This window comes from Ailuropoda melanoleuca, chromosome 7, assembly GCF_002007445.2.
Source record: "Ailuropoda melanoleuca isolate Jingjing chromosome 7, ASM200744v2, whole genome shotgun sequence".
NCBI classification, from domain to species: Eukaryota; Metazoa; Chordata; class Mammalia; order Carnivora; family Ursidae; genus Ailuropoda; species Ailuropoda melanoleuca.
The window spans coordinates 23,765,764-23,791,777 of NC_048224.1; the positions used below are offsets into that span (position 1 = coordinate 23,765,764).

The following is a 26,014-nucleotide window of genomic DNA, read 5'->3' on the forward strand; positions in this document are numbered from 1 at the left end:
CAGTGTTCATCAATATTGTCACAAACAGCAAGATTTCCTTCTTTATGGCTAAAGAATGTTTTGATTATGAAGGAAGGTTTCCTGGAGGAGATGTTTTTGTGCTAAGTCTTTTTTTTCTTTTTTAAAGATTTTATTAGTTTATTAGAGAGAGTGAGAGAGAGAGGACCAGCGGGATGAGGGGCAGAGGGAGAAGCAGACTCCCTGCTGAGCAGGGAGCCTGATGTAGGGCTGGATCCCAGGACCTGAGATCATGACCTGAGCTGAAGGCAGACGCCTAACTAACTGGGCCACCCAGACACCCTGTGTGCTAAGTCTTGAAGAATTTGAGTTTGAATTGACTGAGAAGCAGCAGCAGCACTGTTGAAGTCTGATGAAGCACTGAGGGAGATCAGAGAGCCAAGAGATAAGTCAACCATTCATTCCACACTGGATGACACTTAAGAAATGGCAACCACTGTGTTCAGTGTCAAGGATAAAGAGATAAATAAGACATGGTGATCTCAAGTCAGAAATCTGGAATATGGGGCGCCTGGGTGGCGCAGCGTTTAAGCGTCTGCCTTCGGCTCAGGGCGTGATCCCAGCATTCTGGGATCGAGCCCCACATCAGGCTCCTCTGCTATGAGCCTGCTTCTTCCTCTCCCACTCCCCCTGCTTGTGTTCCCTCTCTTGCTGGCTGTCTCTATCTCTGTCAAATAAATAAATAAAAAATCTTAAAAAAAAAAGAAATCTGGAATTATGTTCTTTTTTTTTTTAATGATTTTATTTATTTATTCGACAGAGAGAGAGACAGCCAGTGAGAGAGGGAACACAAGCAGAGGGAGTGGGAGAGGAAGAAGCAGGCTCATAGCTGAGGAGCCTGATGTGGGGCTCGATCCCATAACGTCGGGATCACGCCCTGAGCCGAAGGCAGACGCCCAACCGCTGTGCCACCCAGGCGCCCCTGGAATTATGTTCTTGCCCTCGCGTTTTACAGGCTGGTACCTCTATTCATTTTTTTTTTTAAATCCAGCTTTGACCTTTATTCAAGAGACCAGATGGGTTGCCCCAGGATCCCATTGACAGCCCTGAGGCCAGGCGAGGCTGGAAATCCACATCTGGCCCTGCTTTGCCCTGAGCTGCAACCCCAGCCCCAGGATCCTGCTTGCCACCACTTCAGGTGCAGGCAGAGGGAGCCCTGGGAGAGTTGGGTGTTGCTATTGATTCATTTAAAAAAAAGAAAAAAACCAAACCAAACAAACAAACAAACTCACTCTATTGATTTGGGGCTTTTTCTTAAACAAACAAGCAAAGAAAAATACACTAGGACTCCGTGTTCCCCATGACAGGTAGGCCTGGGGGAAGGGCAGCATGACCCCCCCAACATAGCCACATAATTTCTGTATAATCCACCATCTGGGGCAGAGGGTTGGCACATGGAGGCCACTGGCCCCTGTATTCATTTAAAGGTGACCTCAAAGAGGTTTATTCTGCCCTTGTCCTGCCTCCATTTAAAATTTGCATTCACCCCTGCCACACCTGGTTGCTCAGTTGGTAGAGCTGGTGACTCTTGATCTCAGGGGTTGTGAGTTTGAGCTGACATTGGGTGTAGAGATCACTTAAAAATAAAATCTTAAGGGGCATCTGGGTGGGTCAGTTGGTTAAGTATCTGACTCTTGATTTTGGCTCAGGTCATGATTGTGAGATCAAGCCCTGTGATGGGCTCTGTGCTGGGCGTGGAGCCTGCTTAAGATTCTCTCTCCCCCTCTCCCTCTGCCCCACACTTCCCTCTAAAATAAATTTAAATAATAAAATAAAATCTTTTTTTTTAAAGTCGCATTCAACCCCCCCCCCAAAAAAAAAGAATAGTAAAAAGTATAACTGCATTCACCACAACATTTTCAGTTTTAGGCCCCACTTTAATCACCTTTATTAGTACTCGCCAAAACTTGCAATAATATTATTTATCTGGTAATTACTTTTTTGTGTGTGATTCAGTCTCAGCCACTAGAATGTAAGCTCCACGAGAGCATGACTAAATCATTTCCATCTCATTCACTACTGTATCCTTGGCATTTAGCACAGGGCCTGTCACATAGCAGGCACTCAATAAATATTTGTTGAATGAATGAATGGCTCTTATTAAGAGCACCTCAGAGTCCGGGAGAAAGATGTAAACAAATAATTGCAATATAGCATTGGAGGTGATATGACATGCACAGATTGCTATGGGCATGTTAGATTAGGAATATTACAGTACTTTGGTTAAGAGCAGTCATGTTTAAATGGGATGGCCAAGGTTCAACTCCAGGTTCTAACATTTACCCACTGGGTGACCTTGGTAACTTTCGTAGCCTTTCTAAATCTTTTTATACTCAGGAAAACAGATGTTCTAGTATGGATGTCATGGATTTTTTGACAATTAAACAGGATACAGCTCGTAAAGAGCCTGTAACATACTGCTGCACAGCAAATGTTAGCTATTATTATTAAAGAAAGATTGTGGCTCCTTCAGAGCACTATTTGACTTACATGTGTTAACATACACAGAATGAAAAAAAAATGTTGGTCCCCTAAAAAGAGTCATTCTATAAGGTGAGAATTAACCTCTCTAAAACAGACGCCCCTACCTCTCATTTATCTTCCACGACTTCCATATATTTTCTCTTTGGAAGAAAGAATCAGTTCTTCAGAAGGCCCCTGGTTGAGGGGCGCCTGGGTGGCTCAGTCAGTTAATTGTCTGCCTTCAGCTTAGGTCATAATCTCAGGGTGCTGGGATCGAGCCCCATGTCGGGCTTCCCTGCTCAGAGGGGAGACTGCTTCTCCCTCTCTCTCTCTCAAATAAACAAATAAAATCTTAATAAAAAGGAAGAAAGAAAGAAGGAAAGAAGGAAAGAAAGAAAGAAAGAAAGAAAGAAAGAAAGAAAGAAAGAAAGAAAGAAAGAGCCCTGAAGAGCACCAGGTGACGCCCTACAGACTGAGGCTAAGTGTCCTGTTTTCTTTACCACCAGAGGGCACCAATCAGTCAAGACATTTTACCTGTCATTATGAAACACTATGGGAAAGCCCTAGGAAGCTGTTTCTGCCCTTCATTCTTCTGATAAATATATTTTGAGTACCTACAACCTGTCAAACATTGTAGTAGCTTCTATATAAAAAAGAAGCTTGTATAAACAAGACTTGTCATCCTTATGGAATTTATATCTTGAGCACCTACTATGTGTCTGAGAGGTCCTATTAGACATGGGGGTGGAGGGTGGGGTTCAATTTGTTGTTGTTGTTACTGATGGTTTTCCTGCCTTGGCTGTAAGCCAGTGAGAACAATCACTTAGTGTCTACTTTGTGTCAAACAATGTGCTGGTTGCTGTGGATCCAGGCATGAATAAGACACAGTTGCAAACCTACTAATAAACAATGTCTTACCTGCTAGGATAAAAAGGCATGAGACAAATTCTAGACTTCCTCCGGCCTAAGAATGGAGAATTTTATCACACACACCTCATTGTCACACTAGACTATAAGACAGATATATGTTTATTAGCCATCTACCTTAGGGCCATGGCCATTGCAGATATTTACTATGAATTTGTGAGTTTATTTGAACTCAGGGAGCAGCTCCTGGTCTGGCTGTCGGGTGTATGTTACAGTGGGTTAGGCTAGGGATCTACCATCTTCTGGGTCAGGGTGGGACTGTAATGTGTTTATGAGGGTGAAATGCTTTGAAGATGAACTTTCTGCCTATGTGTCTACTCACATCCTTGTTATTAAAGGTGTCGACATCATCTCCCACGTTTCCAGGTCAGCAATCTTCTTGTCCCTAAATTGAATGGTAGAGGAAGGGAAGTCAGAATGGTGGAAGGGGTGGTAGCCAGAATACAGCTATGCCTTAAATTTTTTTTCCTTTCTTTAAAGTTCCTATTTATGGATCATTTACCATGTGCTAGTCATTGTGTCAAATGCTGTATACAGATGATCTCATTTGATACTTACAATATTCTAAGTTAGGTGTAATTAACCTTTTATTACAGAAGCTGATGAATAAGGAATGGATAATGTAAATGGTGGAGCCAGGGTTGGAACTTGGGATCTTTTTGATCTCAAAATTCTAAATGTGTGGAATTCTCATAGTATCCTGACTTTTCTTGGAAATGTTTCAGCAGTTACCACAGGACATGCCTTCCCAAGAGAACGGGCTATTCTAAATCATGAGGATTTAAGACTGTCTCCACATCTCACTTCAGTTATGATTTTCTTAAAAGTCCTTTAGTTCTAGATAGGACCTTCAAGCTCAAAGGCTCTATAGGGGGTCAAAGTTCAACCACAAAATTTTTTTTTTTTAAAGATTTTATTTTATTTATTTATTTTTAAAGATTTTATTTTTTATTTATTTGACAGAGATAGAGACAGCCAGCGAGAGAGGGAACACAAGCAGAGGGAGTGGGAGAGGAAGAAGCAGGCTCATAGCAGAAGAGCCTGATGTGGGGCTCGATCCCGCAACGCCGGGATCACGCCCTGAGCCGAAGGCAGACGCTTAACCGCTGTGCCACCCAGGCGCCCCTAAAGATTTTATTTTTAAGTAATCTCCACACACAAGGTGGGGCTTGAACTCACAACCCCGAGATCAAGGGTCGCATGCTCACGGACTGAGCCAGCCAGGTGCTCCCATAGTACTTCATTTTACAAATAACTGAGGGATAGAGCACTTGCCCCAAATCAAAGGAAAGGGCCAGGAACCCGGGTTTAGTCTGCGTTACTACTTCTCTCTTTATTTCCCACAACTTCCTCTTTGTAGTTAAGAAGAGAAGTAGAAGCTGGCCTATCTGCCTTCCCCATTTCTCGGATGGGAATCTGCTCCCCCACCCCACCCTCTTGGTGACACCCTGCCCTCCAAGGACACACGGGCTTGAAGGCCCTGAACAAGATATGTCGGGGCACTTGTTCCCACCGGTGACTCATTAACTCAGCATATTCTTGTCAAGCACCTACTGAGTGCAGGGACGGCGGACTTTGTGTCACGGGGAGGGGCCTGCAGAGGACCAGGGTTCGAGGGAGGATGGCTGTGGAAGCCTGTGGATACTTCCTACACATAGGAAAAGGAAGGGAAGGCGCTGACAGCTCTAGGACCAGTGGTCCCTTCCCGGGAGCTCCCCAGCAACCGCGGCGTCCAGCCGCGCAACCGTCATTTTGGGGCCAAAGGCATCCCCTGTGGCTACCCTCGGCCCCCACAGCAGCTTGGCCCTTTAAGGGCGGGGGACACGCGTCGGCGTCACAAAGCGCGGCCACAGCGCTGGGAGGCGGAAAGGAGGCGGGGAAGTGAGAGGAGGAGGGCGGGNCCCCCCCCCCCCCCCCCCCCCCCGTCAAAGTTGAGGCCCCCTCCGGGGGGGGGAGGCCCGGGACCGGGAGCGAATTCCCCTAACTCCCTCAGCCCCTCCCCCCACCTGGCCCGAGTGTGAGGAAAAGGGCCCGGCCCGGCCCGCGTCGTGTGTGAGGAGGACCCGGGCCGGCCCACGGGCCTTCTGGGGCCTGGTCCGGCCCGCCGGGTGTGTGAAGACAGGGGCCCTGTGCGGCCCGGCGGAGGGCGAGCCGAGGGGAGGGGCCTTGTCCGTCCCGGCCGGTGCGAAAGGACTGGGGCTCCGGCCCGGCGCCGCCGCCGCTGCCGCGATGGCCCAGCAGCAGATGACCAGCTCGCAGAAGGCCCTGATGCTCGAGCTGAAATCCCTGCAGGAGGAGCCGGTGGAGGGCTTCCGGATCACCCTGGTGGATGAGTCCGACCTCTACAACTGGGAGGTTGCCATCTTCGGACCCCCCAACACCCTCTACGAAGGCGGCTACTTCAAGGTACCCCTACCCCCTCCCAGACCAGGCTTCCCCAGGCGGAGGCCTCCGCTCCCCGCCGCTTGCGGGGCCAAGAGTGTGAGCGCGAGTGTGTTGAGGGGGCTCCTCACCTCGGCAGCCCCCTCCCTCCATCCGTGGAAGCAGGAAGGCCTTGCTCACCAAGTGCCTTTTCTTTGTCATGGGGGGCGGGGGCTGGAGGCCAGACTGCACCGGGAAATAGGAAAGCCTCTCCGGCTAGGGTAGTGGCTACCGGAGGAGGAGGGCTGTCTTTGTTTTGTTTCCCCAGCTGAGGATATGTGGGAAGAAATGTGGTCTTTCCTTTCTGGTCTTCCCTTCTGAACCATCCCCTCGCCGGCTGGAACTGCCCCAGAGGGCAGAGTGACCTGCAGTTGGTGGATTGGACCTTTCTTTTTTGGGGGGTGAGGGGGGGGGAAGGGTTTTAGCCTGTCATTTCAGAGGCTGCCTAGTGAACTGACACTTTGAGGATTTGATGGGCTTCTTGCGCTGTGGTAGTTCCAACTTCGGCATTCCAGTGGGCGGTAATGACTAGGACCCTTGGGGTGGTAAACAAGGGTGCCTGCATTTCCTTGTCTTTATCTACTTGAGGGAACGCTAATTTAGCCCCCTTGCTGTTCTCATTCTCTGTTTACTTCAGTGGTATTTCAAAATGCCCTTTGTCCTCACCCTGCCACCAACTTTACTGGCTTTTTCCCCCCTACATGGAGAAATATCTTCAGACGGTGGAACGTGTAATGTAGGGAGATTGATAGTTTCCCACTTCAGGGAGACAGAAGTGAAACGTTTTACTCAGGTGGTTAGCTCTAGCAAATGGGGTCGTCTCACAGATCAAAAGTATCATCTGAGGTGAGAGGGTCTCACTGAGTAGGACTGTTCCTTAGCCACCCGTGGTTTTAAAACGGTGGTTATTATCATTCCTGAATCCAGTGGTTTTCATTTTTTATTCCATTTCTTTTTTAACATTTTAAGATAACTTGGCGATATTGAGAGTTTTTTGTTTGTTTTTATTTTACCATTTTTGTGGGGACGAATCATAGATTGAAGGTGGGATGTTTTAAATGGTGGAGGCAGAAACAGGAAATTAATGCTAGGGAATCCATTTAATTTTATTTCCAAAAGTAAGTAAAATAGAGCAGTGAGTCAATCTTAGTTTGTTTTGAAGGGAGGGGCTATCTTGGCATAAGTTTTGAACGAGTATCTTAGTCATGTAGTTATGATGTATATTTTTAGGACTACCCAGTTTTGTTTTTCTATCCTTCTAAAGGTAGAACCTTCAGTGTCAGCTTTGAAATTGGGTCAACTTTGTAGAAAATGTGAAGAATTGACAGGGGGATGTTTAATATTCATGCCTGTGATAGTTGGTGAATACCTAGTAAAAGCACATTTTTAGAATATTGTGTAAGAGCATTTCTCTTACCAACTATATGCTTAATCTCTTGTGGTTACCATACACTATACCTTTCAGATGCAGATATTAACGTACAAGTTATTAGTGACAAATTGAAGAAGGGTATTGCTGTGTTTACTGGCTACTTCAGTGACCTAAAGTTTAATTTCCATAAGGTGTCACTGTTTGGGACAATTGAGAGTCAACGTGAATGAGTACTAATTAGAATAATCTCCACTTCAGTGTTTTAAAAAAGCTTTGTGAAAGGAAATAGCGGGTTGCAAATTTGTAATATTTTTGCTTAAGTATAAGGAAAAGGACTGTGGAGAATCCTCTCAGTTTGAAATAGGTAGTATGGGAAGAGGATTCCCTACAGTGGCAAACATTGATTTCAGTTAAATGCTTTGTAATTTCAGTCCTACTAAAGAAAGAATGGTTGAATTTCATTGTATATGTTAGATTTCTTAATCTTTTTACCTTTATTTTGTTTTTTAAAGATTTTATTTATTTGAGAAAGAGCGAGCAAGCACGACCGGTGGGGAGGGGAAGAGAGGGAGAAGCAGACTCCTCGCTGAGCAGGGAGCCAGATGCAGGGCTCAGTCTCAGGACCCTGAGAACATGACCTGAGCCAAAGCCAGATGCTTAACCGATTAAGCCACCCAGGCACCCCAATCTTTTTACCTTTAATTATGACATTTAAAAAGATATAAAAATTCTTAGGTTTTATGTTTTAGTCTTGTGTGAGAATTTTGTCAATTTTGTTTTCTTATATTCTATTCCTTATCGTATGGCCTTTTATCCCAAAAGTCTTTTGTTGGAAAAAGGCAAATTTATGGTCATGAGCAGTTAACACTGGTGATAGGTCTAAAACCATTGTTTTTTATTTCACTGCTTTTGTCATAAAACAAGGCTTTTAGTGTGTTCCATTACAGCTGCAGTTAAAAGTTGGCACAGACCTTTTTCTACCACTGTTCTCCCATATCAGATGATAGTTCTTGAACATTTAGTATAATTTATTTTCGAGTTAAATTCTTTTTTCTATTTCGCATAATAGTTTCTGAAGGCAGTGGGATAGCCAGTCATTCTTTAAATTTTTCGTAACGTTATTCATTTACTTTTACATGTTAATAGGCTTCTTATTGATCTTTTTCACAATGAAATAGTTGGCTTCATTCTAACTATGGCATCTGTTGTGGTGGAGACTGGTGAGACTTGCGTTTTACAAATTTTTTTCAATTCATCTTTTGTTTTTTAAATATTTCAAAAAAATATCTCGAGCTGTGTGTTTTTTAGCTCTGTTTGGGGGCAGCATGTATGATAGGTAAAGGTAGTTTCTTGTGCCTGTTTTTCTGGATATTATATAATCTCTTTGGCCTTACTTTTTGTCCAGTTTCTTGATCTCTTAGACTTACCAAGTGAACGTCTTTGCTGCTTCTACTTTTTCCCCTAGGGGTCAGTCATTACAAAACACAAAGTAGGAGTGGCTTGGAACAGAGAACACCTCTGAACTTAATTTTGCTACTGTGGAGCAAGTTGAAATTTTATTATGTTACTGGACAAATAAATTGTTGATGAAGTGAGCAGTTAATGATGACTTAACAGGTTCACCACATTCACTTAAAAAGCACTATCTTTTCAAATAACTCCGCCCCCACAAAAAAACAAAAACAAAACCCCAGACCCTACCAAACTTAACCTTTGGGCCTGGCAATAGCATACCCCATTCACTTAAAAAGCACTCTTTTCAAATAATTCCTGCTAGTGATCATAACTTAGTATGGCTGCTTTGGTATAGAACTCCTTGGAGCTCCTGCATTATTTATCTGAAAGCATGGTAGCAGTGAGTCTAGAGATCAGAAATTGAGAGCGCCTAGGGGTGCCTGGCTGGCACAGTAGTTGGTAGAGCATGTGACTCTTGATTTCTCGGTTGTGAGTTCGAGGCCCATGTTGGGAGGAGAGATTACTTTAAAAAGAAAAGAGTGTGTCTTTTGCATGATGTTTATAACATAAAAGTTTAAATGATAAAGAAAACTTAAAATATTGCAGTTAACTTTTGTAGTTTTGATTTTATTCAGTAATCTGAGTGAGTGAAATATAGGTTTTTCCATTTTTAGAAAACTTCAAACTGGTAATTTAGAAAAGTATTTGTTTTATACTGAAAGTTTTCCTTAATCGAAACTTCTTTATCAGGCTTAACACTTTGATTTATGTTAAAGAAACTCTTCCAATAGTTCTTAAAAATAATGGGTGTGTATTATTTTAATTGTTCTCGAATAAATGAATCTATTTTCTGCCTCCCCCCCCCAAAAAAAAAAAACCCCAGACCCTACCAAACTTAACCTTTGGTGCTGGCAATAGCATACTCTATTTTGTGACTCTGATTCTTAAGATATAGTTGAAACAATTTTTTTAAGAAAGTGATTCTTGGGGCGCCTGGGTGGCTCAGTCGTTAAGCGTCTGCCTTCGGCTCAGGGCGTGATCCCAGCGTTCTGGGAGAGCCCCACATCAGGCTCCTCGGCTGGAGGCCTGCTTCTTCCTCTCCCACTCCCCCTGCTTGTGTTCCCTCTTGTTGGCTGTCTCTCTCTCTCTGTCAAATAAATAAATAAAATCTTTAAAAAAAAAAAAAAAAGAAAGGGATTCTTAGTCTTTTTGTTATATGGATCCCTTTGAGAAACCATTTTCTTTGGGAAGACATTGGCACATATAAACTAGTTTGTATACATTTTCAGAGGGTTAACCGACAGGTTAAGAATTCCTGTTTTAGGGGCGCCTGGGTGGCACAGCGGTTAAGCGTCTGCCTTCAGCTCAGGGCGTGATCCCAGCGTTATGGGGATCGAGCCCCACATCAGGCTCTTCTGCTATGAGCCTGCTTCTTCCTCTCCCACTCCCCCTGCTTGTGTTCCGTCTCTGGCTGGCTGTCTCTGTCAAATAAATAAATAAAATGTTAAAAAAAAAAAAAAGGAATTCCTGTTTTAAAGGATTTGGATAGGCAACTTAACTTTAAAATTATAAAAGTAGTGCTTTTTTTTGTTTGTTTTTAAACAGTTGTATAATGAGCCTGTCAGTTAAAGCTATCTTATTTCTTAATTTTTCCTCACTTTGTGAATACCTCTTAGAGCTTTTTGCTGTTACCTTTTGTGGAAGCTGAACTTGTCTTGAGTACTGAGTGAACTAAAGCAACACTGTAAATGGAAACATAGTTAATGTCCAGTGGTTTGGGGCACTATTGTAAATGTAGTTTTAGTGTTCTCCCACTGTCTCCCCCCCCATGGCAAAAGTATAGCACCTCAGTATTTTATAGAATACTCTTTTGCCCTATTAAGTTGATTCCAAAGTGCTGCTTTTTTTTTTTTTTTTTTTTAGTTTTTAACTTGTTGGAAATTGGGATGTCTTAAAATTGCCATCAGCCAGGTGGCACTCTGAGACTTAGATGTGAGAGAACCTTCCATTGAAATCTTCTAATAAGATTTTTTTGAATGCCAGCATCAGTGGTTTTTTTTTTTGTTTTTTTTTTTTTTTTTAAGATTTTATTTACTTACTTGACAGGGAGAGAGGCAGCGAGAGAGGGAAGACAAGCAGGGGGAGTGGGAAAGGAAGAAGCAGGCTTCCCGCTGAGCAGGGAGCCCGATGCGATGCTGATGCTGGGCTCTGCGATGCTGATGCTGGGCTCGATGAGGGGACCCTGGGATCATGACCTAAGCCGAACGCAGACACTTAACGACTGAGCCACCCCGCCCCCCCGCCAGCATCAGTGTCTTAAATTTGATAAAATATTGTTTCTTTTTGCAGGATTTGAGCCCTAGTTAATACTTTGTTTGCAGCATGTTGATTCCTGTTTTTCAGAGATATGTGTTAGTAAGTAGTATTTATGGAGTACTCATCAAAGGCAGAGTACTGTATGAAGAATAGCTATAGTAAGGGAAAGTATTAGGACATTGGTGACCTTCTTAAAAATCTGTGCAGACTTTACAGAAATGTGAGGTGTAAGTGTTACGTATGCAATTGTAAATGGTAATTTAAATCAAAGGTTTAAATTTTTTTTAAAGATTTTATCTATTTGAGAGAGAGCGTGCTAGAGTGCATGCTGAAAGCTTTAAAGTTTGAGCATTTGTCAACATAACTACAATTTATCATGATAAAATCTTCTATTCCATCTTTGCAGCTTAGCAATACTGATCCTAGTTTAAGGTTTCAGAAGAACCTGTCTTGTTGGAGACAAGTGAAATAAAGGAGGCCAGCTAACAAATTGGTCCACCTCTACTGATCTAGTTATGGGGAAATAGAGTGAGGAAGAGTTAGAAATTCAGGGTTTAGGACTACAGAACTCCATCTTGCTTGAAAGGTCATATTTATTTATTTATTTAAAGATTATTTATTTATTTATTTGACAGAGATAGAGACAGCCAGCGAGAGAGGGAACACAAGCAGGGGGAGTGGGAGAGGATGAAGCAGGCTCATAGCGGAGGAGCCTGATGTGGGGTTCGATCCCATAACGCCGGGATCATGCCCTGAGCTGAAGGCAGACGCTTAACCCCTGTGCCACCCAGGTGCCCCGGGGGGATAAATTTCTTAATGCGATATTGGTTTATGCTTTTAAAATAATAATGCCTTAATATTTTTTCAAGTATATTTAAGCATCATAGGAAACTTGAGCAGTTTAGGGTTAAAGCTTTTTTATTGTTGTTCTTTCAGCTGAGTCTGTTAAGTGGTATGCCCCACCTCTGTTGCAGCATCTTTAAATCAGTGCCATAGTTTTAATCTGTTCTGTGTCTGGATTTCGAAATTTCATAATTCATTATTTGTTTTGCTGTATTTGCTGCATGGGCAGCTGATGTTTAATTTGAGGGATAAATCCTATGGATTATTTGGATTATGTGGCTCACTTAGTAACATTCATAGTAAATCAGATGGTAAATATTGAACGATCACTATCTTGTTGATAACCGTGGCCCCATTTATAATATTAAGAACTGGCAAAGTTATAGCAGTTGGGGCAATATATAGTAATCCTTTGTAGAAACAGAATAACTTAACTTAGAAGCAAGATTTTTTTTTTTTAAGATTTTATTTATTTGTCAGAGAGAGAGTGCACAAGCAGGGGGAGCAACAGGCATAGAGAGAAGCAGGCTCCCTGCTGAGCGAGGAGCTGGATCCCAGGACCCTGGGATCACGACCTGAGCCGAAGGCAGATGCTGAACCGACTGAGCCACCTGGGTGCCCCAAGATTTTTTTTTTTAAGATTTTGTTTATTTATTTGAGAGAAGGAGAGAGCATGAGCAGGGGGAGGGACAGAGGGACAGAGAGATGGAGAGGAAGAGGGAGAAGCAGACTCCTGTCTGAACACAAAGCCAGACAGCAGGGCTGGATCCCAGGACCCTGAGACCGTTATCCGAGCTGAAGTCAGATGCCTAACTGATTGAGCCACCCAAGTGACTGAAGAAATATATATATATTTTTTCAATTAGCCAACATCATTAACTAACATCGTTAGTTTTTGATGTAAGATTATTATTTTAAAGGTTTTATTTATTTTTTTTGTGTGAGAGAGAACTAGCACAAGTGGTGGGGTGGGGGAGGCAGAGGGAGAAGTAGACTCCCTGCTAAGCAGGGAGGCTGATATGGGGCCTGATCCCAGGACCCTGGGATCATGACCTGAGTTAAAGGCAGACGATGAACTGACTGAGCCACCCAGGCACCCTAGAAATAAGATTTTTAAGTTTACTTATAATCATATGTGATATATGTAATAAGACAAAAAGTTTTGTTATACAAAACAATATCCTTCATATAATTTGCAACTTTTGAAATTGTTGGCAGAGGCACAGGTAAAATTAGTGTAATATTTTATTTTCACATGTCATTAAAAAAAAAAGTTCTATTTATTTTTAGAGAAAGAGAGACAGGCAGAGGTAGAGGGGGAGAAAGTCTTAAGTAGACTCTGTGCGGAGCATGGAGCCAGACTCCGGGCTCAGTCTCATCACCCTGAGATCACGACTTGAGCTGAAACCAAGAGCTTAACTGACTACGCCACCCAGGCATCCCTATATTCACAGGTCATTTTTGATTGAAAAATAGTATTACTCAGGTTATTTACCTTATCAGGTTGAATCTGAGTCAGTTTTGGATATTAAATGAAACAAAACAAAGTCCACACTAAAGAAGGAAAGATTTACCACCAGTAAGAACATTAAGAAGTTGCGCAATAGGCTCTGAAGGCAGTTCGCAAAAAAAAGAATTCTGAATTGTTTTGAGCAATGTGGGTGTAGTACTGTTTGAGTGGGGGTATAGCCAGCCTTCTGAGGTATTTGCTCTGAAGGGGGCAAAGCTCATTTGAATTCTGGTAATTGGATTAAAAAAACAACACTTATTACTTCAGGTCCATCTCGATCTTAATCACTCAACTGCTTTTTCCCCCATTGGCTAAACAGGAATAATGATGTATTCAAGCTGTTAAGGACTAAGCCCTGTGGAAAAACTTCCGTGCTAATATTAAAAAAAAAAAAAAGTATAATAACTGTGTTCTCAGGCTTCCTACCCTGAGTTCTTTGGAATTTTTAAATCATATTTCAACATTTACTCTGAATAAGAATGAGAAAATTTGCTAGACAAAGAGTGAAATGTCTTATTGAAGTTAAGGAAATAATACAGGATTTAGATTTAAGATTTAAAGAATCTTGTGTTAAAAGGGCTGTAGGGACACCTGACTGAGCATCCAACTCTGGGTTTTGGCTCAGGTCCTGATCTCAGGGTCCTGGGATCAGCCCTGCAGCAGCATTGGGCTCCACCTCAGCCGGGAGTCTGCTTGTCTCCTCTCTCTGCCCCTCTCCCCACTTGTGCTCTCTCTCTCTAAAATAAATCTTTTTTTTTTTTTTAAAGGGGGGGTCTTTAAAATGAGAGCACTTCCTGAGTTTTTAATTAAATCTCCACCTAATGTAACTTTTTTCTGAAGATTTTTTATTGGAAAACTACAGAATAAGTTATGTACAGAGAAGTTCCTTAAATTAAAAATGGTGCTAGTAGGTGGCAAAACTGGAAAAGTTATTTGAGGATATGTAAGTATTGTATTAAGGAAATCAGTTTTTTTCTTTGTGATCAAATCTAGTAGTGTATGAGTCTAAATGCTCTTGGATTATGAGCTCGTTAAGAAATGCCACTGGGTCTTTGAATTTCCTTAGCATTTGGTAGAGGACCTAAAAGAGAGTAAGTGCTTATCTTTGGGGGAGTCACAGCCTTTGAGAATGACAGCCCCCCTCCCTCCTAATTCTGCATGGAATTTCAAGGAATTACTGATAATCTGAATTCCATAGACGTTAGGTGGTCAACCCTTAGTCTAGGACATGTGATAGACTAACGTGACTAAATATTTGGACTGCTTGGTTACTCTAGTTGTGCTTTCCCTTTTGGGAAGAAATTGCATTTTATTTGGTTTTGACATTTTATCTGTAGTTGCTTGGTTGTCGGAATTAGATCTCATGTTCTTTTTTTTTTTTTTAAGATTTTATTTATTTATTCGACAGAGATAGAGACAGCCAGCGAGAGAGGGAACACAAGGGGGGCGTGGGAGAGGAAGAAACAGGCTCATAGCGGAGGAGCCTGATGTGGGGCTCGATCCCATAACGCCGGGATCACGCCCTGAGCCGAAGGCAGACGCTTAACCACTGTGCCACCCAGGTGCCCCTAGATCTCATGTTCTTGATGACCAAAGTTTTAGCTAAAAATTAAGATTGAAATCTTGGCTATATAGTAATATAGAAAATTATGATCTTTGTATAGGATTCCTCTTGTAATTTAAATACTATAAAACTGGGACTCCTGGGTGGCTCAGTCAATTAAGTGTCTGCCTTCATCTCAGGTGCTGATCCCAGGGTCCTGGGAACCAGCAGCAGCAGCAGCAGCGGGGGGGAGGCCATGGAGGCGGCACATACCTGCTCAGTGGAGTGTCTGTTTCTCCCTCTCCCTGTGCTCCCCCCCCTCGTGTGTGTGTGCGCGTGCGTGCACGCGCAGGCACCAGCCCATCTGCTCACTTGCTTGTGCGTTCTCTCAAATAAATAAATAAATAAATCTTAAAAAAATAAATACTATGAAACTTACTTAGAAGAGGTTAAGAATTTTAGAGCAGTGATGGTGAGAAGCATTACCCAGACCTGCCAAGAAGCATAGCAACCTGGACATCTATAGATTAACTACATCTTGCCTATATTGTTTACATATATACCTTGAATGAATTAATTATTAACAAGTTGGAGTAGGGAGGGAACTTTTAAAGTAGGTTAAATTTCTGTGTGTGTGAATTATTATAAACACGCTTTCCTGGGTTATTGTTTGAGCTACCGAGTATGTCCTGAAGTGTATATCTCTAATTAGAACTATTAGACATTTCTACTAGTATGGCCTTTTTAAAATTTTTAAAAAATTATGTCCTATCTATACTAAACACTTAAACACTAAACTGGACTCTGCCTTTTTTCGTAAGCCTCTTCTATATTCACTCTCCTGGATATTGTACAGTGTCTACCCAGTCACACAAGCCTGGAAGCTGGAAATCAGTTAAGATGATTTCTGCTTCCTCTTTCTACATATCTAATTATTTTTAGTACCTCATGTCTCTGCTATTTTAGCCCCTCCTCTTCATTCCTGCCACTACCGTGTAAGTTTATACTCAGTTCTCACTCACTTAGACTGTGACAGTAGCCTCTTTACTGTCTTATACCCCTCCAGTCAATGATGCCACCAGAGTAACCTTTCTAAAGCTCTAATCTGACTTGTCTCCGAAAGAAAGAAAGAAAGAAAGAAAGAAAGAAAGAAAGAAAGAAAGAAAGAAAGATAGATATCTGCTCATCTTCCACAAAATTAAGTAAAAATTTCTTTGTGTGGCATACAAGGCCATTCATAATCTGTCCGTCCTTACTTTTCCCACTGTATTTCTAGTTCTTGCCCCATAGGTAATTTTTCGCAGTGCCATTGCCTAAGTTGTTACCTGCCTGGAATGCCCTTTTCAACATTTCTCCTGCTCTCTTTAGTCTGGGGAACTCGGCTTATATTTTAAAAACCCAGTTCACTGTGAATGATCTCCTGAAAACTTTTCAGGTTCACCCCTGTAACCTAAACTCCTCCCATTTAGATTGTTATAAGGTAAAGCCAGACACCCTGTCCTTTCATCCCTAAATACTGGAGTCCCAAAAAGATAAGAATTCTTTTTAAGAATATAATTGCATCATTATTAGTATTTTAAAGTAGGCTCCACAACCCAGCATGGAGCCCAATGTGGAGCTTGAACTGAGATCAAGCCCTGAGCTTCAAGAGTCAGACGCTTAACTGACTGAGCCACCCAGGCGCACTTCATTATTCTTAAACTTCATAAACAGTAGTTCCTACACCTAAAGCTAATGTAAAATTGTGTGTCAAATATACTCAAATTAAAAAAAAAATTCCTTCATATTTTCTAATATTCAGATTGTCCCAGTCGTCTCATAGATAAACTTCTAAGTTAGTTTGAATCTATCCAAAATAAAATCCACAGTTGCATCTGGTTGATATGCCTCTTAAGACTTTCTTACTTGATAATTTTACCATTCTTCTCTTTCCTTTTCTTTCCTTTTCTTTTAGGAAGGGGAGAAGAAGGGCCAGAGAGCAGAAGGAGGAGAGAATCTTAAGAAGGTTTCATGCTCAGTGCGGAACCTGATGCAGGGCTCCCTCTCAAAACTCTGGTATCAGGGCCTGAGCTGAAATCAAGAGTTGGACATTTAACTAGCTGAGCCATCAGGGCATCCCTCCTCCTCCTCCTCCCCCTACCTCCTCCTGCTCAGCTTTATTGAGATATAATTCACATGCCATATAATTCACTTATTTAGATATACAGATCAGTGTTTTTTAGTATATTCACAGAGTTTTACGACCATCGTGACAATCAATTTTAGAACATTTTCTTCACCCAAAAAAATCCCATACCCATTAGCAGTCACTCCCCATTTCTCCCCAAGCCCTAGGCAACCAGTCTACTTTGTATGACTGTATCTTTCCCTATTCTGTAAATGTACAGGTTTATATTTCATATAAATGGAATCATATAACATGGTCTTCTGTGATTGGCTTCTTTAACTTAGCATAGCATTTTCAAAGTTCCTATATTATAGCATGTATCATAGTACTTCATTCCTTTTCAGTGTTCCAGTGTATGAACATTTGAGTTGTTTTCTACTATTTGGCTCTTAAAAATAATGCTGATATGAACACTTACACAAATATCAATGTGGACCTATGTTTTCATTATCTTGGGTATTTACCTAGGAATAGAATTATTGGGTCATATGAGAACTCTGTGTACCATTTGAGGAACTGAGACTGTTTTCCAAAGTGGCTGCACCTTTTCACATTCCTACCAGCAACGTCTGTATGCGTTCTGTTTTCTCTACATCTTCACCAACACTTTCTCTCTCTCTCTCTTTTTAACTTTATTTGTTGCCAATTGAATGTATGCTGTCTTCAGTTTTAAGGAATTCACTATTGGACTGGTGATAATTATATTTTATTATAAACTAAAGGATGTTACTGTAATACTAAGAGTAATGGAAGTTTACTATGTTTCAAACACTGGGGGTCACCAGACATAATCATGGAAAGCTCTAGCCCCAAATTTAGCTAGTTGAATATCTTTTCTGCATTATTTCTTCTCTGCTTTAATTCATAAAATTTCCCATGCATAAATCTAGTCATATTTCACCTTCTCATATCTCATGGAACTAAGTTTGGGTTAGTAGATTTGTTGGAGAAAAATACTAACTTCCTTGGAGTGAAATCTATCATGCAGGTATTATACTGGAATTTTATAACATTAACGATGTAATGAGGGACATTTAGTAAGGGGATTAAGTTATTGTTTCTCTAGGAAAAAATTCAAGCAGATGAAAGTCTTTCTCTCCCTGAAAATCACTTAATTGTTTGACATTTAATCCTCCAGAAAATATTCTGTGCATATACAAACATATCTGTGCATTTTTAAACTATAAATATGGTTATACTTAGAGGCGCCTGGGTGGCTCAGTCAGTTAAGCGTCTGACTCTTGATTTTGGCTCGGTCATGATCTCGGGGTTGTGGGATCCAGCCCTGAGTTGGGCTTCCCACTTGGCAGGGAGTCTGCTTGAGTTTCCCTCTCTCTGCCCCTCCCTGTGCTTACACATTCTCTCTCTCTAAAATAAATCTTAAAAAAAAAGATGGATTATACTTACAAGCATTTTTCTGCACCTTGCTTTTAAACTTAATAGTTTATCTTGGAGATCTTTCCATTATCAATATTTATGGATTGTCTCAGTATTTGTAACTGTTGCACAGTATTCTGTTAAAGATATACTTTATTCCCCAATTGATAGACAATTAATTTAGTTTTTTACTTTTTTTTTTAAATAAGACTTTCAACTTTTTTTTTTTTTTTAAGATTTTATTTACTCTTTAGACAGCACAAGCAGGAGGAGTAGCAGGCAGAGGGAGAAGGAGGCTCCCTGCTGATCAAGGAGCCTGACATGGAGCCTGATCCCAGGACTCTGGGATCATGACCTGAGCTGAAGGCAGATGCTTAACCAACTGAGCCACCCGGGTGCCCCTAGCTTTTTACTCTTACAAGCAAAGCTCAAAGGGACATTCTTACATATCTTTATATTTTTGTAAGTAGATTTGCTAGATTAAAGGATATATGTATTTAAATTTTACTAGAAAGTCAAATTATCCTTCAGAAATACTAATTTTTATTACATAATATAATGTATATTGGTATTGTCAAACTATCAAATTTGCAGTTTTTTTTTTTTTTTTTTTTTAAAGATTTTGTTTATCTATTTGACAGAGGTAGAGACAGCCAGCGGGAGAGGGAACACAAGTAGGGGGAGTGGGAGAGGAAGAAGCAGGCTCCCAGCAGAGGAGCCTGATGTAGGGCTCGATCCCAGACCACTGGGATCATGCCCTGAGCCGAAGGCAGATGCTCTACGACTGAGCCACCCAGGCGCCCCCCCACATTTGCAGTTCTGATAAATGTTTCTCTTAACTGTGAAAGAAATTTAGCTTTCATGTCATTGGCCATTTGTAATGTATGTATAAGTTATCTATGCTTGTCCTTTGCCCATTTTTCTTTAGGTTTTGTTTTTGTTTGTTTTAAATAAGATAAAGGCTGTTTGCATAAAGGTCATCATTTGTCAGATCTATGGCTTGTTGCAAAGATCTTTCCCCATGTGTCATTTATAGATGATGTAACTTAAGATATTGTGCTTACAATTCTGTCCAAGTTAAACATGAAGGCAAGTGTGGAGAAAATTGTGTTTGCCGCTGTCATGACAGAATAGAAGAATTTGGGGGGTTTAAAGTAGGCTCTCCTAAAACATTGTCATGTGGATGATTCATATCCTACGAACAAACTTGATAGAAATAAGGTACAGGCTGATACAGAAGTTACCTGTGTATTTTACTGTGATAATGGTAATAACACCTTTTAAAAAAATAAAGTGTCAAAAAAATGTTAATTCCCCTTGTAAGTTGACACGTTTATTGTAGAAAACTTTAAAAGTTCCTGAACCTATAGAGGAAAAAGTCACTTGTAATGATGCTACTTAAAAATACTTTTTTTTTTTTTTTAAGTTAGCTCTTTGCCCATCGTGGGGCTTGAACTCACGATCCCCGAGATCAGCAACTGAGCCAGCCAGGCACCCCTAGAAGTAATACTTTTAATATATTTTCTTCTGAATATGCCATCGTTCATTTAAAAAATTAGATACTGTGTATTCATTTTTTAAACTTAATATATTTGAACATTTTCCCAGCTATCCATTATTTGACCTTTTCTCTTTTGTTGGACCTGGGGATTTATTTTGCTTTCTAAACAATGCTATGTTGAATACATTTTTATATCTGTATTTGTGTGTTTTTCACGTAAGTTTCTGGTACTGAGTATATTGGATCAAAAATTATGAACATCTCCATAATGCATATAGAGAAGATACTTTGAACTGTTTTTCCTTTTTTTTTTTTTTTTTTTTTTAGTGGGGAGAGGGACAGAAGGAGAGGAAGAAGCAGACTCCCCACTGAGCAGGGAGCCTGACACACCAGGGCTTGATCCCTGGGATTATGACCTGAGCTAAAGGCAGACGCTTAACTGACTGAGCCACCCCAGCTGGCCTTGAACTGGTTTTGACAAGATAAGGTGCAATAGTGAAAATGACAATTTTCTGGAGTGCTAAGAAACCATTAAATAGTTGGCTACTATGCCTTGGTTTTAAATAATTATATGTGGAAAATTAAAGGAATTAGATTAGCCAAAACAATTTTTTAAAAAGATTTCACTTATTTGAGAGAGTGAGTAGAGTGAGGGGCAGAGGGAGAGAATCTCAAGCTGACTTCCCACTGAGCATGGAGCCTGTTGCAGGACTGTGTCTCATGACCCAGGAGACCCTGACCTGAGTGGAAACCAAGAGTTGGAAGCTCAACCGACTGAGCCACCCAGGTGCTGCAGCCAAAAAAATTTTGAAAAAGAACAAAGTTAGAAGAGTCACAACACCCAATTTTAAGATGTAATATAAAGTAATGCTAATCAAGACAGCGTGATTTATTGAAGTAAAGGAACAGAATAGAGAACCCAGAAATAGATTTACACAAATATAGTCAACTGATTTTTTTGACAAAGGTGCAAACATAATTCATTGGAGAAAGGACAGTCTTTTCAACATATGGTGTTGCAAATATTGCTCATCTGTATGTTAAGAAGTGAGGCTCAACCTAAACGTATCACATGCAAAAATTAACTCAAAGTGGATTTACAAACCTAAATGTAGATCATAAAGCAGTAAAACCCTTGGAAGAAAGCATTGGAAAAAGTCTTCTTGACCTTGAGTTTGGCAAAGATTTCTTAGATACAGCACCAAAGGCATGAACCCTGAAAGAAATAATCGATGAAGTGAACTTCATCAAAATTTAAAACTATTTTCTGTCAAGGACACAGATAAGAGAATGAAAAGACAAGCCATGTACTAGGAGAATGTATTTGTACACTACATCTGAGAAAGGAATGAGAATGTTCTAGGGAGGGACATGGGAATCTGGTGGGCATTTCCAGGTGATTCTGATTCCTGATTCTGGTTCCTATTCTTGATATTCGGTATGATTCTGTTTTTCTTTATTTTATGAGTAGAATGCCTTTATGTTACAAAGATGCATATACATTTTTTATTAGTCAAAAAAGGGTATTTTAAAATTTATATTTATATGCTTCTCTACCACCAAATACTATCTTCCCATGCAACCGTGACACACATACACCTGTGAAATTATAACTAAAGTTTTTCTTTAAGCTTTGGAATTTTTGTGTTAATAGCTTGTATAATTTTACTCCAAGGATTTTTGTATATGATGAGTTTGGTTTTTTGGGGGGGGGTTGGGGATTATTTTTTGGTATATGATGATTTTAGTTCAGTCAAGGAAAATTTTTGATTGTTGTTCAGACAAGGAAATTACTTCATAACATATCTAATGTATTTGAGGCAATAACAAATTTACTTAGTAAATGAGAAACTAGTGAAAAGTATTGCTAAACTGAATGTTTTAGCTTCTTATGTAATGCTTTATGATCGTTTAAGTAAATCATTGTTATGTTTTCTCATATAATTAAAACTATCAGTATTAACTTCAGGAACATGCAGTACATTTAAAGTTTATCATTTTTATTTATGTATACTTTTGGTTACCAGTATTGAGTGCTTACTATGATCAGGCATTGTTGTAGGTGTTGAGGATACAATGAACAAAACACTTGACTCATGGTACTTATGTTTTAGTTGGAGAGATAGACAAAGAACAAAAAAATATATGGCACCTTAGAAAGTGGTTAAGTGCTAAGGAGAAAAGAGTGAAATAGTGAAGTAGGGTCTGAAGTCGGGAAATTAAATATCTTGTGTGTGACATTTTAGATATTTCTGAAGAAATATGACTTTTGGAATGTGATCCTAAGGAAGGGATAGAGCTAACCATGAAGATCTACGGAAGAACCTATTACTTGAGAGCTAAAGAATAGCGTGTTACTCTTTTTTCTACATCCTCATGAGTTAATCAAGTAGAAGGCAGTGAGTAAAAGTTGAATTATGTTTATTTTCTTTAGTAAAGGCTTATAGTTCGTTTTTTTTTGTTGTTTTTTGGTAAGTGCTATTTAGTGCAACTAATTTCTTGGGTTTTTATGGGTTGTGACTTTAGTCCCTACAAATAACTTTAGAGACTATAGACTCAAGGCTAAAACTTAAACTATTAATATTTATTTCTCAGTGGAGTTAAACAGTAGGCATTATGTATTTTAGTGATCCTTTGAGTTTTGTGCTAAATCTCAATCTTTCTTAATGTTAATAGAGAGGTATTATAATATAGTGGTTAAAAATATGAGCTCTGGGGGCATCTGGGTGGCTCAGATAAGCATCTGCCTTATCTGAGGTCATGATCTCAGGTTCCTGGGATTGAGCCCCTAGTCCAGCTCCATGCTCAGCAGGGTGTATGCTTGTCCCTCTGCCACCCCTCCCCCTGCTCATATTCTCTCTCTCTCTAAAATAAATACATAAAATCTTAAAAATATATATATGGGCTATGGAGTCAGATGGCTAGGTTCTGGTTCTAAGCCTGTGATGTTGGGCAAATTATATAACCTCTGTAGGCCTTTAGTTTTTTCTGTAAAATGGGGGGAAATGTGGCATCTACCTTGTTGGGAATACTGTGAAAATTAAATATGTTAGTACATGTAAAAGTACTTAGAACGTGCCTGCTATGTAAAAAGCACTCAGTAAATGTTAGTTGCTGTTAGTGTTAGCAACACCGTTTTGAGTTTTTTGTTTTGTTTTTTTTAAAGATCTTATTTATTTATTTGGCAGAGCGCACACACAAGAAGGGGGAGCAGCAGGCAGTGGGAAAAGCAGGCTCCCCGCTGCTGAGCAGGGAGCCCGATGTGGGGCTTGATTCCAGGACCCTGGGATCATGACCCAAGCTGAAGGCAGACTCCCAACTGACTGAGCCACCCAGGTGCCCCCTGCTCCCGTTTTGAGTTTTAACTTTATAAGTAATAATATGTGCGAGGTAAAAATAGTGTAGGATGATATTAAATGAAAAGTTTTATGTGCTGAATATTCTACCACCCCTTCCCATATCCCTGGTCATACTTTCCAGAGGTGTTTGGGGGGTGTTTTTTGCTTTTTTTTAATTAAAAAAATCATTTATTTTTATTTTATTTTTTTTAAAGATTTTATTTATTTATTTAGACGGAGAGAGACAGCCAGCGAGAGAGGGGACACAAGCAGGGGGAGTGGGAGAGGAAGAAGCAGGCTCATAGTGGAGGAGCCTGATGTGGGGCTCGATCCCACAACGCCGGGATCACACCCTGAGCCGAAGGCAGATGCTTAACGACTGTGCCACCCAGGCGCCCCCCAAAAAATCATTTATTTTTAAAATTGTGGTAAATATATATAACATAAAATTTCCTATTTTAATCATGTAAAGAAAATTTTTAAAGTAGGTTGCATGCCCAGCATGGGGCTTGAAGTCACAACCCTGAGATCAAGAGTAGTATGTTCTACTTCTGAGCTAGCCAGGCACCCCCTACCATTTTAACCATTTTTAAGTGTATAGTTTAGTACTAAATAGCATTAATTTTTGTACTTTAAAAGCTGTCTGATTTTGCTATGGAGAATGATCACAAAATATTGTCTATCTACTTCCTCTCTGCTGTATATCCTCCCAATTTTCAGATAGTTTCTAGACTTTAGATTTCTTGTATTTAGTTAACAGTTTTTTAAAAAAAGATTTTATTTATTTATTTGACAGAGCACAAGGAGGGGGAGTAGCAGAGGGAGGGGGAGAAGCAGGCTCCCCGCTGAGCAGGGAGCCTGATGAGGGGCTCCATCCCAGGACCCTGAGAATCCCAGGGCCCCGAGATCATGACCTGAGCTGAAGGAACACGCTTAACCAGCTCAACCACCCAGGCACCCCTTGAGTTAACAATTTTTTAGAAATCAAAGTTTTACCCGTCTCTAGTTTAAAGAATCAGATGGGTTCTACAAAGTTATTTCATAGGGGTGCATGGGTGGCTCAGTAGGTTGGGTGTCTGACTCTTAGTTTTTGCTGAGGTCATGATCTCAAGGGTCATATGGTTGAGCCCTGGGTGAGGCTCCATGCTCAGTGAGGAGTCAACTTGGAGATTTTTCTCCCTCTGCCCCTATGCTGCTCAGGCATATGCGTGCTCTCCAAATGAATAGGAGCGCCTGGGTGGCTTAGTCACTTAAGCCTCTGACTCTTGATTTTGGCTCAGGTCATGATCTCAGGGCCCTGGGATGAGCCCTCCCATCGGGCTCCGCACTCCACTGGGAGTGCACTTGAGGATTCTATGCCCTGCCCCTCCCACAACTCTCTCTCTCTGAAATAACTAAACCTTTTAAAAAGTAAATAAATCTCTTAAGTTATGTCATAAAATAGTTCCCCAGAGAGCCCCTCCCCATTCCCACCACTCCAGGAAAAGAACTTCTAATTCTTTTTTTTTTTTTTTAAGATTTTATTTATTTATTTATTTGACAGAGACAGCCAGTGAGAGAGAGAACACAAGCAGGGGGAGTGGGAGAGGAAGAAGCAGGCTTCCAGAGGAAGAGCCTGATGTGAGGCTCGATCCCGGAACGCTGGGATCACGCCCTGAGCTGAAGACAGATGCTTAATGACTGCGCCCCCCAGGCGCCCCAGAACTTCTAATTCTTATAGCTAATTATTTTGGTATTTACCGCCTTAATATTGTGCTTCTATTACTACTTTTTGATTTTTAAATTTTATTCATTATCTGTGATTGCCCACCATGGGAGATAAGGATTTCTTTTTAAATTCCTTCACTGCCTTCTCTTTCCCTCTGACATACATGCACATACATTTCACACATACATGCACATATATTCCTCCAGTTTCCCTACAGTTATATCATAATTATAGATCTTCACTATTTACAATCTTAAGATGTAGTAAAATATTGCTTTTTATTTCCCACATAATATTTTGTTTTCCATGTAATTAACTTTTTTTGCTTACTTTTCTATGTAGTTATTACTAACTCCAATAATTTTTTTGTAACCATCTTATTGAGATGTTATTTACATTCCATGTAATTTTACCATTTAAAGTATTCACTTCAGGGGTGCCTGGGTGGCTCAGTCCGTTAAATGTTTGACTCTTGTTTTCAGCTCAGATTGTGATCGCAGGGGGTGGGATCCAGCTCTGCCTGAGATTCTCTCTATCCCTCTGCTCCTCCCCTGCCTACTCGCTCTCTCTCTCTCCCTCATATAAATAAAATCTGAAAAAATGATCTAAAAAAAGTGTTTAATTCAGGGGTAACTGGGTGGTTTAGTTGGTTTGGTGTCCAACTCTTTTTTTTTTTTAAAAGATTTTATTTATTTATTCGACAGAGATAGNGACAGAGATAGAGACAGCCAGCGAGAGAGGGAACACAAGCAGGGGGAGTGGGAGAGGAAGAAGCAGGCTCATAGCGGAGGAGCCTGATGTGGGGCTCGATCCCATAACGCCGGGATCACGCCCTGAGCCGAAGGCAGAGGCTTAACCGCTGTGCCACCCAGGCGCCCCTCGGTGTCCAACTCTTGATCTCAGTCCAGTTCTTGAACTCAGGGTTGTGAGTTCAACCTCTGCGGTGGGCTCCATGCTGTTTGTGGAGCCTACTTAAAAAAGTAAGTAAATAGGGGCGCCTGCGTGGCTCAGGGCATGATCCTGGCGTTCTGGGATCGAGCCCCCCATCAGGCTCC

General features: G+C 40.9%; 1 protein-coding gene across 2 annotated transcripts in view; it reads left to right on the forward strand.

The window, feature by feature from the left end:
- Positions 1 to 5,315: 5,315 nt before the first annotated feature.
- Positions 5,316 to 26,014, forward strand: part of UBE2R2 (ubiquitin conjugating enzyme E2 R2) — a 100,883-nt gene continuing 80,184 nt past the window's right edge. For both annotated transcript variants that reach the window (XM_034664030.1, XM_034664031.1), the window contains exon 1: positions 5,316 to 5,814. In XM_034664030.1, the coding sequence (XP_034519921.1) occupies positions 5,638 to 5,814 (177 nt within the window). In that variant the 5' untranslated portion in view covers positions 5,316 to 5,637. The remainder of the gene's footprint in view (positions 5,815 to 26,014) is intronic.